Source organism: Phytophthora infestans, genomic scaffold (genome assembly GCF_000142945.1).
Source record: "Phytophthora infestans T30-4 supercont1.8 genomic scaffold, whole genome shotgun sequence".
In the NCBI taxonomy this organism is placed as follows: Eukaryota; Oomycota; class Peronosporomycetes; order Peronosporales; family Peronosporaceae; genus Phytophthora; species Phytophthora infestans.
Window position 1 is genome coordinate 3,129,432 of NW_003303751.1, and position 14,299 is coordinate 3,143,730.

Below are 14,299 nucleotides of genomic sequence, written 5' to 3' on the forward strand. Positions count from 1 at the left end.
ACTCAGTGTAGCCGGTTGTAGTGCAGCCGCAAGCTGCACTGCCAGGCGCATGAGTGTCCTTGGGATGTGTCTTGGCAGACACTGGCAGTGGACGGTGGCTCGTAGATGGGGGCACCGGACACTGGCAGACTGCAATGCACTGGCGCTCGACACGCAGGTAAGTTTTATAGCTCACACGGTCTTATGGAGGGCTTGTGCTCTGTTAAGGAGGGCATAAACGATATCGCTCGACCAACTAACATATCATCCGTGAGCGTAGTGAGATTGGTACGACGCCGAATTCTGAGGTTGCGAAACGGATCGGATGCTCTTCGTGTTCTTCCTCGGAACGGCTCTCATGAAACATCAACCGCGCTTGGGCTGCAATCCAGTCCCTGGTGGCATTTTCGCTGTTAAGCCGGCGGTCAAAGATAAAATCCCCAAGCGCGTCTTCCGCCTCACCGAGAACTGGACGCCGTCCGGATCGATGAAAACTTCGGCTACAGCCCTGGCAGCCAGGATTCCCACTTGCTGGCGCCACCACTCACGGAAGCACGCTGCTGTAATGCGCCTCTCGCGCTGGCGGAAATGAGCCTCCGCGCGAGACGGCACGCCACCCCCTCCGTGGCAATCCAGCCGATAGTCTGCCTCTTAATGCTGATTTCCACACTCTTTCGTCTTGCTGGCATCTTGGCAAATGATGCCAACGAAGCACCACAGACACAAGCTTGAAAGCAATTTTGGGATGGATGGCAGGGCTTAGTCAACCCTGGCGCAGGTGCTTCTCGTTGACCAAACCCAGGCTTTCCTCTGATAAGCTGCTATCTTAAGTCGGACGGTGCTGTATTTTATCGCGCTCTATTCGATGGTCTTATATTGCTATAGAGGACCCTAAAAGAGGGTCCTCTATAAGAGATTACGCAATCTTCGAAAAATATAATATCGTATTAGCTAATATCAAGTTGATATTTTATAATACTATTTTGTCCCAGAAGAAAGTATTAGATGATATTTTAATATTAACTGGTATTCAGGTGATATTTTCACAGTATTAACTTCACCGATTTTGGAGTTACCATTAACATGATGCTTTTTTTCATTAACGATAGTATCTGGTTTGTCACCTATAGCGCACCTGCGCGCAAGCAGCGTATGCCGCACAAAGGAGATTCGCCAAGCGAGTTCCTGCAGCGCTATTTAGCACGTAGCGTCATGATGCTCGAAAAAATCTTAGCACCGGTCTCGCTAACCTTCCACGCCCTTGCACGAGGAGACGTGGCTTTTCGAAGTGATCATCTTCACGGGATTTGCTTCAGTTGGAATCACTTCGTGTTCCGGGTAGATAAGTGGCGCTGTTGACGCTTTGCCAATTTTAGATCCGCGAAAGTTTCTGTGGGTGGCACAGTACTCACTTTGATCTCCATCTCGCTTTACCCACTTCATGCATTTGAATGCTTTGCACGTTTCATGACGAGCTTTGCGACGAATATTTATTGTGCGGGCTTCGTCTGAGTCCTGATGTGTTTTTTCAAAAGTACTTGGCCGAGGATAGTTTTTACCATTGCCTTTATCCTGCTGCAAATTGCCCATTTGCGGTCTGTGACACGTGCTGGTCTTGCTTGTTCGATTGACGCCCAAACCTTGTTCGCGGGCATGTCTGTAGCAATAACCCTTCCCATAGGAAACACTGAAGCTATCACACTCGGCAAGTTTGCATCGAGTACCCCCACCGTGGTTGCGACAAAGCTTTCGTGACGCTGCTCGTCGAGTGCAGCCATCGACCTTGCATATATAATAACCACCGTGAGCCCAGCACAAACCGTGCGCTTGAATATTTTTGGTGCAACCTGGATGACTGCATCTATGGCTACTACGTCGCGTAGACGATGGTTCCTGAAGAGCAGTACGCATATCAGTCTTGATGCTGGCGATTACTTTGGTTTGCTTGGTCATGAAGGAAACTTTAGTAGATTTTAGCTGGGACGAGCTTAACTCAACGCAATGACTGCCATCACTGGAGCTTGATGCACCGGGAGGCTTCGAGGCACCACATACACCAGTTTGAGGCTTTTTGAGCTGATTATAGTACGCAGCTATCATGCCACTAACACAAATGTCGTCATTCGCGCCACCACGATGCAGAAAAGTCTCCAACCTCCCACTTTTGGGTTTCATCGGAACATTATCACGTTTCTTCTTTTCCAGAGTCACATCACCCTTATGCCCACCGTCTTCTTCATTTCGCACGCTCTTTTCATCCTGCATCGATGTGTCTGTGCAGTCATCTCGAGAAGCAAGGGCTGCCAGGTGTTGAGCACAGTACTCGTCTGAACTTTCTCCATGGCGCATGACCCATTTCATGCACCCCACGAATTTGCATGTCACGTGACTAGGTCGACGACGGCCGGTCGCACTTTGTGTGTGCTGAAACATCGTGATGCTCTCGTTTTGTTGCTCCTTTTCAGCAACTTGTTGGACCAGAGTAGCACTAGTAGTACAATTCACCTTCATTTCATCACTTTTACCAGTTTTTGTACTGCAAAAGTTCTCTGTCGTTGCAGGTCCATCCTGCAACTTCTGGAAAAATCGGATCGCGCTGCGCAGATCAGCGAGTCTCTGCTTTTGAGTGCACAGCTCCTGGCGCACGGCGTGTGTGGACCCATAGACCCTTAGGAAAAAATCCACGTCCGCCATGATCTCATCCACATCATTCGGACCGCCCTGGTTCTTTTTCACGGCAATTTCTTCGTTAGTTGAGTTTTTTTCGTCCTCTTCGACCCCGCGACCGTTGAGAAGGCGCCCCCCAAGGCGCTGAATTTCGCGTTGCTGCTCGCTCAGCTTGACGCGAACTGCACGAGTGGAGCCAAACTCGTCGAGTAAGTAGGCAAGATCGGAGAGCGTTTCTTCCTGCTGCTCAGGCGTCAGATTGGAGCCCACTGCGGTGACGTCCAGCATTGCAACCTTCGTGCGTGACTAGTGAATTTCAGAATGTTGCGACGGAAAAAAGCTGAACAGATTTGCAACGGTTCTCTTTGAATTTGTAAGATGGACTCTCTATTCTGATAGTGACCGCAAGATCAAAATAAAGAATCACTTCAACTTCACACAGGGAAAGGAAAGGGCAACGTCATCATGCTGGACGTCACGACAGTGAGCTCGGAATTGACGTCGGCGTCGACCCTCTCCGACTTGGCGTTCTTCCTGGACCAGTTCGGCTCCACGCATGCAATCCGCCTCAAGTTTCACGAGCAGCAGAGCGAGATCAGACGCCTCGAACGTCAAGTCAAGCGAGTGATGAATAACGAAAATGAAACTGCAAGGGAAGAAACTGTGTGCTCCGTTGACAGCTATCAAGTAGGAAATGATATGGAGCAGGCCACGACCGACCTAGCTTTCTTCCTCAAGACTTTTGGCTCCGCACGCGCAGTGCGGGAGAATTTGGAGCTTCAAAGACACAGAATTGTGGGGCTGCAACGCACGTTGCAGTGGTTTACAGACCGGCAGCAGGGAACGCAAGACAACGATAAGGTTGCTCTACACCGAGCTAATACTGGTACGACACTTGTGGCCGGCATGGGCAACAGTCACGGCAATTATCAGATGTGCAAGGTCTTCGGTTGTAAGAGGAAAGCACTTGTTTGGTACTTGTGCTCGGAGCACCGCGTCAACAGCAAGTGCGCGACGGATGGATGTGATAAGCTGGCTGCAACGCTTGGCAGTTCTCACTGCTGCAGACATACTCGCGAGCAAGGACTTAATGATGACAGGGAAAATCAGGTCATAGAGCGCTGCGACAAGGATGAAGACGACGAAAGAGGCGGAGACGACAGCAATGGGGGCAATACGTCTGACACTGTCAGCGAGAGCAGTGGAGATGACGACTTTCTTATGAGTGCACTGCAACCTGAGGAAGACAAGTCTGGAGATGTGGCGATGGTACCTTTGGAGAACCAGGAAGACGAATCAATCCAATTTACTACTGCGAATAGCAGCAGAGAAGTATCTGACTACGCCGAGTTGGTGGCCAGAGCACTGCGATGTGCCAATGAAGCGGCTGCCATGTTCGAAAGCGCAGGGGAACATAGCGAACAGATCGAGGTTCGGCCACGTTCTTTTGACAATTCGACTAACGTTTTCCTGAAGAGCAACACCGCTCCACTGAAGACACTTCCAAACTGTCGACAGGCCAAAGCGCTTTGTCGATACCCAGAGTGCGGCAGTTCAGTCCGACTCCACGGCCTTTGTCACCGTCATGGTGGCTACCGCATTTGCAAGATCGACAACTGCAGCCGCACAGCAGTCGCGCAGAATCTGTGTCGCTACCATGGAGTGAAGTGCAAGATTGGCAACTGTGAAAAGCTGGCTGCAGCTGGGCGAGAGGGATTTTGCTTCAGTCATGCGCGCGAGCTGAGTATCAAACCAAAGAAATGTCAAGTTAACGAGTGCCAGAACCATCAGCAGGGGCAGGGCTACTGTCACGACCATCAAACTGGAGACATTCACGAAGACTGCAAAGCCACCAAACACGAACGCGAGACGTTTCCACCTGCTGTCCGCTCGACTGCAACCCCACCAAGGAAATGTCGTTATAAACGCGAAGGACACAAGACCTGTGCAGTTAAGCGATGCAGGAAGTGGGTGATGCAGCATGGATATTGTCGGAGTCACCAGGAGGAGACGAAAACGAACTGCTGATCATTAGAGTTCGACGTGTCAAGAGTCCAGTGACAGGGAGAGTCTCACGAAAAACACAAGAGCGTTCAGCACTTCCAAGAAACAAACGCGTATTCTTCCTAATTTACAAGTACACATCACAGTCAGCATATCTTCTTGAACTACAACGAACGCCACATAACAAATTCTGCTTTGCTTGCCTCACGCACTGGGCAACATCGGCTGCTGAGGATCCGAGTGGCTGATGAGCAGATCCACAGCCACTTCGAACGTCGTGAGGTAGTAGCCCAGCTCACCAGTGATGTCTTGGGGGTCGCACATTATCCGCAGAAACTCACGCGTGATCAGGAGCTGCGACATATTGCTCATGACCAGCACGAATAAGTGCACCGAGATGAACTCGTCTGTGGTCATGGACGGTCGTAAGACCAAGTCGAGCTCCTCAATCGACGTGAGGCTGGTCGTTGTGTCTGCAGATGATGACGAACGCGACGATCCACACGTCTGGAAAATAGCCCCCGCAGCACGCGCCAAACACTTGAGCTTGTCTAGAGGCAACGCGTACTCGTTCACTCGACGCAGCTCTCGACGTGCGTCTTCCCAGTCACTACCCGAGCCAGCCACGACATGCGGTGGCACTCCGAAAAACGACTGCGGCTTGGTCTGAAGCACCTTGATCTTGTCCTTCAGCACGTTCTCGTCTTCCCAGTCCGACAGCGTGTTCAAAGCCTCACGAACATGATCTTCCAGCGGCACCAACACACGCTTCTGTACAAATCCACACACGGCATGCTTCACCTCGTCCACAAACTCGTCAAAGTCCGGCTCCGAGCGCTCCGAACGCGCAATGACAAGCTGACTCAGCAGCACTTCGTCCTTGAGCATCTTGTCCTTGATCTCCCCCATCTTCCGCGACACCGTGTTCAACAGCATTCGCGCCTTGCGTTCCGGCATGATCGCGTGTTTATTGTCGCGAGTCATGCTGGTTAATATCACCACAAACGACTCACAGGCAAGCGAAACCTTATGGCTAGAGGCCGCGAAGATTTCGGTCACCAGCTGGGACGCGCTCACCTGGTTCTTGAGAAAAAAGCAAGAGCAATCACCGCGATCAAACACGTCGCAATGGCGGTGTACACCTACGAACTCTTGCAGCAACCGCACGGCCTTCCTGCGACGAGGTCCCAGTGGAGCGGGGGCCACAAGAGCCGCCGTCTGTCTCAAGAACGAGTCAAAAACTACGCGTCTCTGAGTGTTTAATGAGCCTCGAAAGTGGAAAAACTTCTTGGGTAACCGAAATCTCCTCAGACCTCGGAATGTGCCCCAAAGTGGTCTCTTAACAGGCGCATCCACGAGGCTGATCTGCTGAATCTGCGAGTAGAACAGCATCATCTCCTTGAGCGTCTTCTTGACCTCCCAGCGCTTCTGCGTCTCCGCGTCGGACACTTTCAGCACGAATACAGTATGACTTTCCACGGTTTCCACTCTTACCACACGCACTACCACTGCGTAGCGGATGTGTAAGTCCAGATACTCTCGAGACGCACTGTGAGGATCAAATGCCTCGCTTTCCAGCAAGGAGCCGCGACTCATTCCGCAGCGACACACGCACATGGCCGAGGCCGAGGACGTGTGCGGTAGCTTCTTGCTGCGCAGCGTGGTCTGCTCCTGGTGTGTCTCAATCTGATTCTGGTCCTCCGATCCGAATGCGGCGATGAGCGCATCGGTGCCGTCTTCCGCGTCCTCGTCAGTGTCATCCACGTCGCTGAGGCAGCACAGAGGCTCCTGTTCAGGCTGTTCGTCGTTGTCGGGGTCCTGTAGCTCCATGTCTGCATCGGCGGTGGGCGCACGACGGCGCTTGCGGTGTGTATCGTCATGGTGCGAAAGTTGCTCCACGAGACATTGTCCACCCATGAGCCGGTCAACCGCCGCGGGCTCCAGTACCAACTCGGCGTAGTCCTCGTCGCGCAGCAGCTCATCCAGTCCCGGAGACGGCGGTTTAGCGTGCTGCTCCATGCTTCAACGCGAGAGTGAATGTGGCACCAACGCGGTCGATTTTTTAGTGAGCAATGATGATACATGTAGGACTATCGACACGGCCGGTTCAACTCCAACCCTCAAAACCTGATATTGAAAGTGATGAAGACATTCACTGTGAGCAGGTCTTACTTTAATGAAGTGATTTGTGAACACTTGACCCGGTAAAATTTAATAGCTGCTGAATCTCTTGCTTCAGGCTGTTCCGTAGGAACCGTAACCTTAACGTCCAGCTTTGCTCTGATATTGGATGTACCGCAGCATTGGATAAGGATTTGAATTGCTGGCCATTATTTTTAATAGTTCCGCGATGACAATTACAACAAGTATCAGCGCAGTGTCGATACTGTATCAAATGAAGGCCACGCCGAGGTTGGTACGCCAGCGCGTGTTGACGGGCAAGAAGTTTTGTTATTCAGGTGTGGTACATGTTTATCGGTCGGCTTTCTTCCAAGAATTCAAGTCCAATTACTGCTTGCCATGCGGTCACAGGCGCAGTTGCCTGCTGCGATGTGCCTTTGAAGCACCACCATACAGCTAAATTCTGGCAAACTTGCAGCTCAAACCTAAATCCTTGGTCGACAGACGGTGGCACCTGGCCCTGTACTGCTAATACATGTACTCAAGTACTAGTAATAAAGAGTTCTTTACCGATACATGTGCCAAACAGCTTCGTCAACATCCGGATCATCGCACCTGCTCACACGCTGCGTGTCAGACTGGCACTGTCAGTACAATGTTACATGTATTCCGGAGTAAATGAACCGAGGTAGACTAACAGTGTATATTCTCGCAATGTATTTTCATCCCGTAAAAAAAGTTGTGAAGGCTGCGAAAAGATGCCTTCAATCTTCAGTGAAGATTCTTACAACGGACCATTAAACGATCGGACCTCGATTTCGGATTCGGTATCAGCTGCTGCGTAAATGCAAGCGTTGCATGGTGCGCGAGCTGAATAGGTGCATGGTTAAAATAGGATCGTTTGATCATCCGATAATGCAAACAACAAATTTCACCTCGACTCACTAACAATGCGAGCTTGGATCTACCGGTACTCACTTTAGACAATAGACACAGTTCTCACCACCTTGAAATTTTAAGTTAAAATGCAGCGGGCCGTCGATTAATTCATCGCACGTAGTTGAAGAGCTACAGTCAGGTGGACAGTACTGCCGTCGGTCGCGCTGCCATCTTCAGGCTGAAGTTCGCCTTGTCATTTCAGGTTGAACTCCGAGTTTGAAGTCGAAGCGCTCCATGGTGGCGAGTACGGTATGCGAGTGACGTGGCGCCACTTTTATCTTCTTCATCGTGACATCGAGCAACAAAACTCGTGGCGAATTTAACGGGCTCCGCTAAACTACAAATCTCGAGGAGTACCACATTCGCTTCACTCGGTTTTTGTAAGACAGGTACCACTTCATCAGAAGGTCGCGCTAAGGTCGCTCCAAAAGACTTGCTACAACCCAAATGTGACGTTAGATACCCTAAACAGAGGTCTCCCAATCTAACGCCCGAAAGCCGATCTGGAACTGATCCTGCAGTCATGACGTCCATGGCGGCCAACGGGGCGATGAAGCTCGGCGAGCTACCGGCCCTGGAGGACGTTCCCCCAAGTGAACGCATGCGACTGTTCCGCCAGAAGCTCAAGCTCTGCTGCGTGCTGTACGACTTCACCGACATGCGCAAACAGGTGCGCGAGAAGGAGGCCAAGCGCAATGCGTTGTTGCAGATCGTGGAGTACATTTCAGCTGGTAAGGTGGCTTGGGACCCCTCAGTGGTGGCTGATCTGCTCGAATGTGTGGGCTCCAACATCTTCCGTCACTTGGGACGCAGCTCCAACCTCTCAACGATAAACGCCAATGGCAACGCTGAAGGTAGGCGACTGTCGGTTTTTGTCGGATACTTACCTCTCCCTCTTATTGTACAGTGCTGACGGAACTTTGGTGATGTTAATAGCTGCTCCGGAAGACGACGAACCTATGCTGGAGCCGTCGTGGCCCCATATGCAGTTGGTGTACGAGATCTTGCTGCGTTTCGTGCTGTCAAAGGAGGTGGACTCCAGGACGGCCAAAGAATACTTCAGCAAGAAGTTTATGATCAAGCTGTTGAACTTGTTTGATTCTGAGGACCCTCGGGAGAGGGATTACCTAAAGGTGGGAAGCGCAGATATTTGCTTAAAAAGTAGAGATGTTTATTTGCGCTGTGCATTTGCAGACAATTCTGCACCGCATCTACGGCAAGTCGATGGCGCTGCGTTCGTTCATTCGCCGCTCGATCAACGACATGTTTTACACGTTCGTGTACGAGACGGAATCACTCCAGGGCGTGGGTGAGCTACTGGAAATCCTAGGAAGGTGCGTCTGCAATGCTGACAGTTGTTGTTGCTCAAGTGCTTCACTTCCTTTGGGTTGTAATGCGATTCAGAGGGGCTAGAACCTGACTCACTCGTTTTCATCTGGTTGTTTACCGCAGTATCATCAACGGTTTTGCTCTACCACTTAAACCTGAGCACCAGAATTTCCTCGAGCGCGCTTTGATCCCCCTGCACACGGTGCGTCTATTGTTGATTTCCGTATGGAAGCCCTGGAGCATCATACCGACAGATTAACTCGCTGCATTGCTTTTTCTGTGCGAATTTAATTAACAGGCAGGGAATCTCGCCATGTTCCACCAGCAACTTGCCTACTGCACCACGCAATTTGTTGAAAAGGATCCGCAGACGGCGGAACCAATTATCATGGGGCTGCTCAAGTACTGGCCGGTAACTGCAAGCGCCAAAGAGGTATCGTCAAGCTACAGTAGTTATGGCTAGTTGTTTGATAGCTTGCAGCCCATTCTGACTACAATTGTGCGTTGCTGATGCAGATTTTGTTCCTGAACGAGCTTGAGGAGATCATCGAGATGATCCAGATGGAGCAGTTTGCGGCAGTGATGCGGCCGCTGTTCCTGCGGATATCGCAGGCCGTGTGCAGCAGCCACTTCCAGGTCTCTCAGCGCGCCTTATATTTATGGAATAACGAGGCACTGGTGCGGCTTGTGAGCGCGCGACGTGCCGAGATCTTGCCGCTGATCTTTGGGGCGCTGTACCGCAACTGCGAGAACCACTGGCACAGCACCGTCCAGACGTTGACGTACAATGTGCTCAAGCTATTCATGGAAATGGACTCGCAGCTCTTCGACCAGTGCTCGGCGCAGTTCGAGGAGCGCGAAGGAAGGTGAGCTTACATGCATGACGCACTTGCAAGTTCTGTTCTTGCACTCGTTTAATACGCAATCGAGCCATTATCTGACGCTTGTGTGTGCGTCTATCAGAGCGCAGCAGACGACGGAACAGCGCCAGCTCAAGTGGGCAGCCTTAGAACACCGCTTGCAGGCGCAAGGACCGATGTGACGGCAGCGCACGAATCGCGTCGCTGCAATCGATGAAAACTACACAAATAATGCGATATAGCCACGTCAACACGCCCGAACTGCGGAAGCCGGTGGAAGATGCGAGGGGGAGGTTGAAGCGAGCGAGAGGATTTTGTTCGATCCGCAATTGACCGGTTCCCACAGACCGACTCACACGTAGATAGGCAGCGGATATGGACATCTTCTTGCGAGCCCACTGCAACCTTTGCACAATGCCGCTGTTGTCTAGTGCGCGTCGCGTTTTACATGTTTCTCTTTTGCCTTCGTTGCATCTTCAGTTAGGTTGGAAAACACCCCAGCTCCATTGTGTTTTATTGAAAGGACATTATAAATGTCAACGAGAGCTGCCATCACTGCGCTGCAAAATGCATTGCGTTGCTTCCCTGCAGGTGCAACTGCTATTGACATGGGTTCGACACTTCAGGGCATTTTCAGCCGCACACGTTGCAGTCGACGCTCGGGTTGGTTGAAGGCACGGTCAACGATGGCCCGGGTTTGACCCGCAGCGGATCAGGTCGCTTATAAAGAACTTCGGATCAATTCAGCCAATCGACAGACGCTGTGGACAGCAATAGCAGAACATTTTGTATCAATTTGAGAGCTACAGTGTGCTGTCCCGAAAAGGTCGTCACCTCCTCCCTCTCTAAAATGATTTCTTACAAAAGCCAAGTGATGTAGGGTGTGTGGTCCTCATTGGCTCCCCCTTTTTTGGGGCGATCCGGCCAGGTTTGCAGCCGCTTCATTTCCGCTTTCAGCCGCAGACGGGAGCAGTTCGACGAAGGAAAACACATAGTAAAGATGCTGTCTCGTGTGGGTCTTACCGCCATGCGCGGCGCTCGCTCGATGGCGACTGACGCCAAGAAGGTCACGGGCTCGGTCGGCCAGATCACGCAGATCATTGGTGCCGTCGTTGACGTGCAGTTCAAGGACAACTTGCCGCCCATTCTTAACGCCCTGGAGATTAAGACCCAGGACAACACGCGCATCGTGCTCGAGGTCGCTCAGCACCTGGGTGAGAACACGGTCCGTACCATCGCTATGGAGGGCACGGACGGTCTCGTGCGTGGCCAGGAGTGCGTTGACACCGGCAACCCCATCATGGTACGTTCTAAATCTAGATGCACCACACAGGCCCGTTTAGGAATTTGGAACAGATATTTATAGATTTCCAAATATTGTTGAATGTGTAGGTTCCAGTGGGTCCGGAGACGCTCGGCCGTATCATGAACGTTATCGGTGAGTCCGTGGACGAGCGTGGTCCCATCAACGCCAAGCGTCACGCCCCCATCCACACGTCGGCTCCTCTGCTGACGGAGCAGGGCTCTGGTGCTGAGATCCTGGTGACGGGCATGAAGGTCGTTGACCTGCTGGCCCCTTACGCCAAGGGTGGTAAGATTGGTCTCTTCGGTGGTGCCGGTGTCGGTAAGACGGTCGTTATCATGGAGCTGATTAACAACGTTGCCAACAACCACGGTGGTGTGTCCGTGTTCGCCGGTGTGGGTGAACAGTACTCGTGAGGGTAACGATCTGTACTATGAAATGATCGAGTCGGGTGTGATCAAGATCAACGACGACGGCACGACCACGGCTCCAAGGCCGCTCTGGTGTACGGCCAGATGAACGAGCCCCCTGGAGCTCGTGCCCGTGTGGGTCTGACTGGTCTGACTGTCGCCGAGTACTTCCGTGACGTTGAGGGCCAGGATGTGCTTCTCTTCGTCGACAACATCTTCCGTTTCACCCAGGCGTGTTCGGAGGTGTCGGCTCTGCTGGGTCGTATCCCGTCTGCTGTGGGTTACCAGCCTACGCTGGCCACGGATCTGGGTGCTCTGCAGGAGCGTATTACCTCGACCAAGAAGGGCTCCATTACCTCGGTGCAGGCCATTTACGTGCCCGCTGATGACCTGACGGATCCCGCTCCGGCCACCACGTTCTCCCACTTGGACGCTACCACTGTGCTGTCGCGTCAGATTTCCGAGCTGGGTATTTACCCGGCTGTGGACCCTCTTGACTCCAAGTCGCGTATGCTTGACCCCCGTATTATCGGCCAGGAGCACTACGATGTGGCCCGTGCCACCCAGAAGCTGCTGCAGGACTACAAGGGTCTGCAGGACATTATCGCCATTCTGGGTATGGATGAGCTGTCGGAAGACGACAAGCTTACTGTCGCTCGCGCCCGTAAGGTGCAGAAGTTCATGTCGCAGCCGCTGCACGTGGCAGAGGTGTTCACGGGCAAGGCCGGCAAGTTCGTGCCGCTCACGGACACGATCTCGTCGTTCAAGGACATCATCGCCGGTAACTACGACGACCTTCCGGAGGCTGCCTTCTACATGGTTGGCGGTATCGAGGAGGTGAAGGCGAAGGCTGCTGACCTGGCGGCCGAGCTTGACGAATAAGTTACTCGGTTCGAAATGCAGAGCGGAAGAAAAGCAACCCACCCCCCTGAAAGCGGAAGAACGCGACGTCTCGGATGCGGCACGTGAGACTGGAAATTGGCAAAGCAACAAAAGAACTCGAAGCAGGCCTCAGGGTTTTGTAGCTTTCTTGTAATTCTCTGCGTTTCATCTTTCGACGTCATGTGCATCTTGTAGCCTCTGCCTTCCCCCATTAAAGCAATGAAAACAACTTCAACCAGACTTTTTATCCTGTTTTGGCATCATGCTTATCCTGGTAATAACAACAGGCAAAAATTAAACTTTTTTTTATCGTAACCTGTATCCAACAGGGTATGACTATTTTCTCGGTTATATGACGATCACAACTGCGGCATTAGACTGAGGAAAACCGTCCTTGGCCGATCACTTCTATTTTGTCTAATCATACTCGAAGTCCTCATCGAAGTCCTCGTCCTCGTCGTCATCGAGCACATCGTCCTTGTCGTCCTCGAGCTCTGCGGCTGCGATGATTTCTTCGTCAATTGCCTTCCACTGCTCGGGCGTAGGCTCCGGGTATCGCGACAGATACGGCAACAATGCCATTTGACGCGAGATCTTGATCGCCTGTGCCAGTTTACGCTGCTGCTTGGCCGTCAGACCAGTGAACCGACGAGGACGAATGCGTCCCGTTGGGGAAATGAAGAGACGCAGCAGGTCCACGTCAAGAGCCAGCTCCACAACGTCCGGGTGGTTAGCAGCCACGAGATACTTCCACGGTTTGGTCTTTTCCTTCCTGAACGGCTTCCTCTTCTCAACAGGCAGCATCCAATTTAGCATTTCCGGAGAAATACTGAATAAAACAGTAAATAAACACTTTTCAGTCACCACTATCAACAATTGACAAATAGAAACAGCAACTTACGCCATGCCCTGCTCCCATTTCTTGAACGGATCGGGGACACTTTGGTCCTCGTTGACGCCAATTTGACTCTCTGCAAGGCTCAGCGACGCGTCGTATCCAGGCATTTCAACGTAGAGGCGGTCGTCCTCGACTCCCTCAGCAGAGACGTTTGCCAAGCTGTCCTCGTCGTAGTCTCCCTCTTCCTGGTCCCACTCAGCAACGTCGCGCTCGAATTTCTCGGCCCACTCGGCAGGACTGAGCGCAGCGTCCTCATCATCCTCATCGTCGTCATCAAAGTCAAGTTCCTCCGAGAACTGAAGGTCCTTCTCATCCAACTGCTGGCTCAGGTATTTCACCTCTTCGGGCACCTCCGTCAAGTCGTTGTCCTCCTCAAATTTATCGAATGTCGATTTCTTCTTAAATTCTGCAGATAGCGACAAGAATTAGCGCTTAAACAGGACCTGTTTTCGAGCTTTTAGCTTTTAGAGCTTTGTGACGCACCTTTCTTGTCGTCGTCCTTGCCCTTGGAGGACAGCGAGCGCACACTGCCAATCAGAAGCGACGTGTCATTGTGCGTGGCCAATGAGCGCGGGATCTGTGCACGCAGCACTGCAGTCTTGGCGCTAGGAACCGCACGACCCAGCGCTGATAACGATACCAATTTCGAATACACAGAAATCACGTTAGAAAACTTGGAGCTGCATTGAAAAAATCCGTTGCATTGACAGCACGCACCAACGATCGCAGACGCGCAGGGACGAAGCCACACGCGCACCATTTGTCTCTTGCTGATCCCCCACCGCTCGCTGGTCGGGGGTTTGCTTCTGTGGTTGACAGTGGAGCTGTTCGCCTATTTGGTGTGGACCCCGTCGATAACTTGTGATTGGATGAAAGGTTTCAATCACTGCAAATGTGATATTTCAAC

At 51.9% G+C, this 14,299-nt stretch overlaps 4 protein-coding genes across 4 annotated transcripts; 2 read left to right on the forward strand and 2 right to left on the reverse strand.

The window, feature by feature from the left end:
* Positions 1 to 4,854: 4,854 nt before the first annotated feature.
* On the reverse strand, positions 4,855 to 6,669 carry PITG_06593 (uncharacterized protein; the record flags this gene model as incomplete). Its single annotated transcript, XM_002998634.1, has 2 exons — positions 4,855 to 6,297; positions 6,415 to 6,669. 2 exons carry the CDS (start codon positions 6,667 to 6,669, stop codon positions 4,855 to 4,857), a joined length of 1,698 nt encoding a protein of 565 aa, XP_002998680.1.
* A 1,524-nt stretch (positions 6,670 to 8,193) lies between these two features.
* PITG_06594 (serine/threonine protein phosphatase 2A) lies at positions 8,194 to 10,081 on the forward strand (the record flags this gene model as incomplete). Its single annotated transcript, XM_002998635.1, has 7 exons — positions 8,194 to 8,564; positions 8,647 to 8,843; positions 8,905 to 9,044; positions 9,163 to 9,241; positions 9,338 to 9,472; positions 9,556 to 9,905; positions 10,003 to 10,081. 7 exons carry the CDS (start codon positions 8,234 to 8,236, stop codon positions 10,079 to 10,081), a joined length of 1,311 nt encoding a protein of 436 aa, XP_002998681.1.
* Positions 10,082 to 10,899: 818 nt separating this feature from the next.
* On the forward strand, positions 10,900 to 12,494 carry PITG_06595 (ATP synthase subunit beta, putative; the record flags this gene model as incomplete). The annotated part of the gene is made up of 3 exons (XM_002998636.1): positions 10,900 to 11,202; positions 11,292 to 11,577; positions 11,665 to 12,494. The coding sequence occupies 3 exons, from the start codon at positions 10,900 to 10,902 to the stop codon at positions 12,492 to 12,494; spliced, it is 1,419 nt and encodes a 472-aa protein (XP_002998682.1).
* A 417-nt stretch (positions 12,495 to 12,911) lies between these two features.
* On the reverse strand, positions 12,912 to 14,183 carry PITG_06596 (uncharacterized protein; the record flags this gene model as incomplete). The annotated part of the gene is made up of 4 exons (XM_002998637.1): positions 12,912 to 13,266; positions 13,396 to 13,798; positions 13,876 to 14,019; positions 14,110 to 14,183. The coding sequence occupies 4 exons, from the start codon at positions 14,150 to 14,152 to the stop codon at positions 12,912 to 12,914; spliced, it is 945 nt and encodes a 314-aa protein (XP_002998683.1).
* Positions 14,184 to 14,299: the final 116 nt, after the last annotated feature.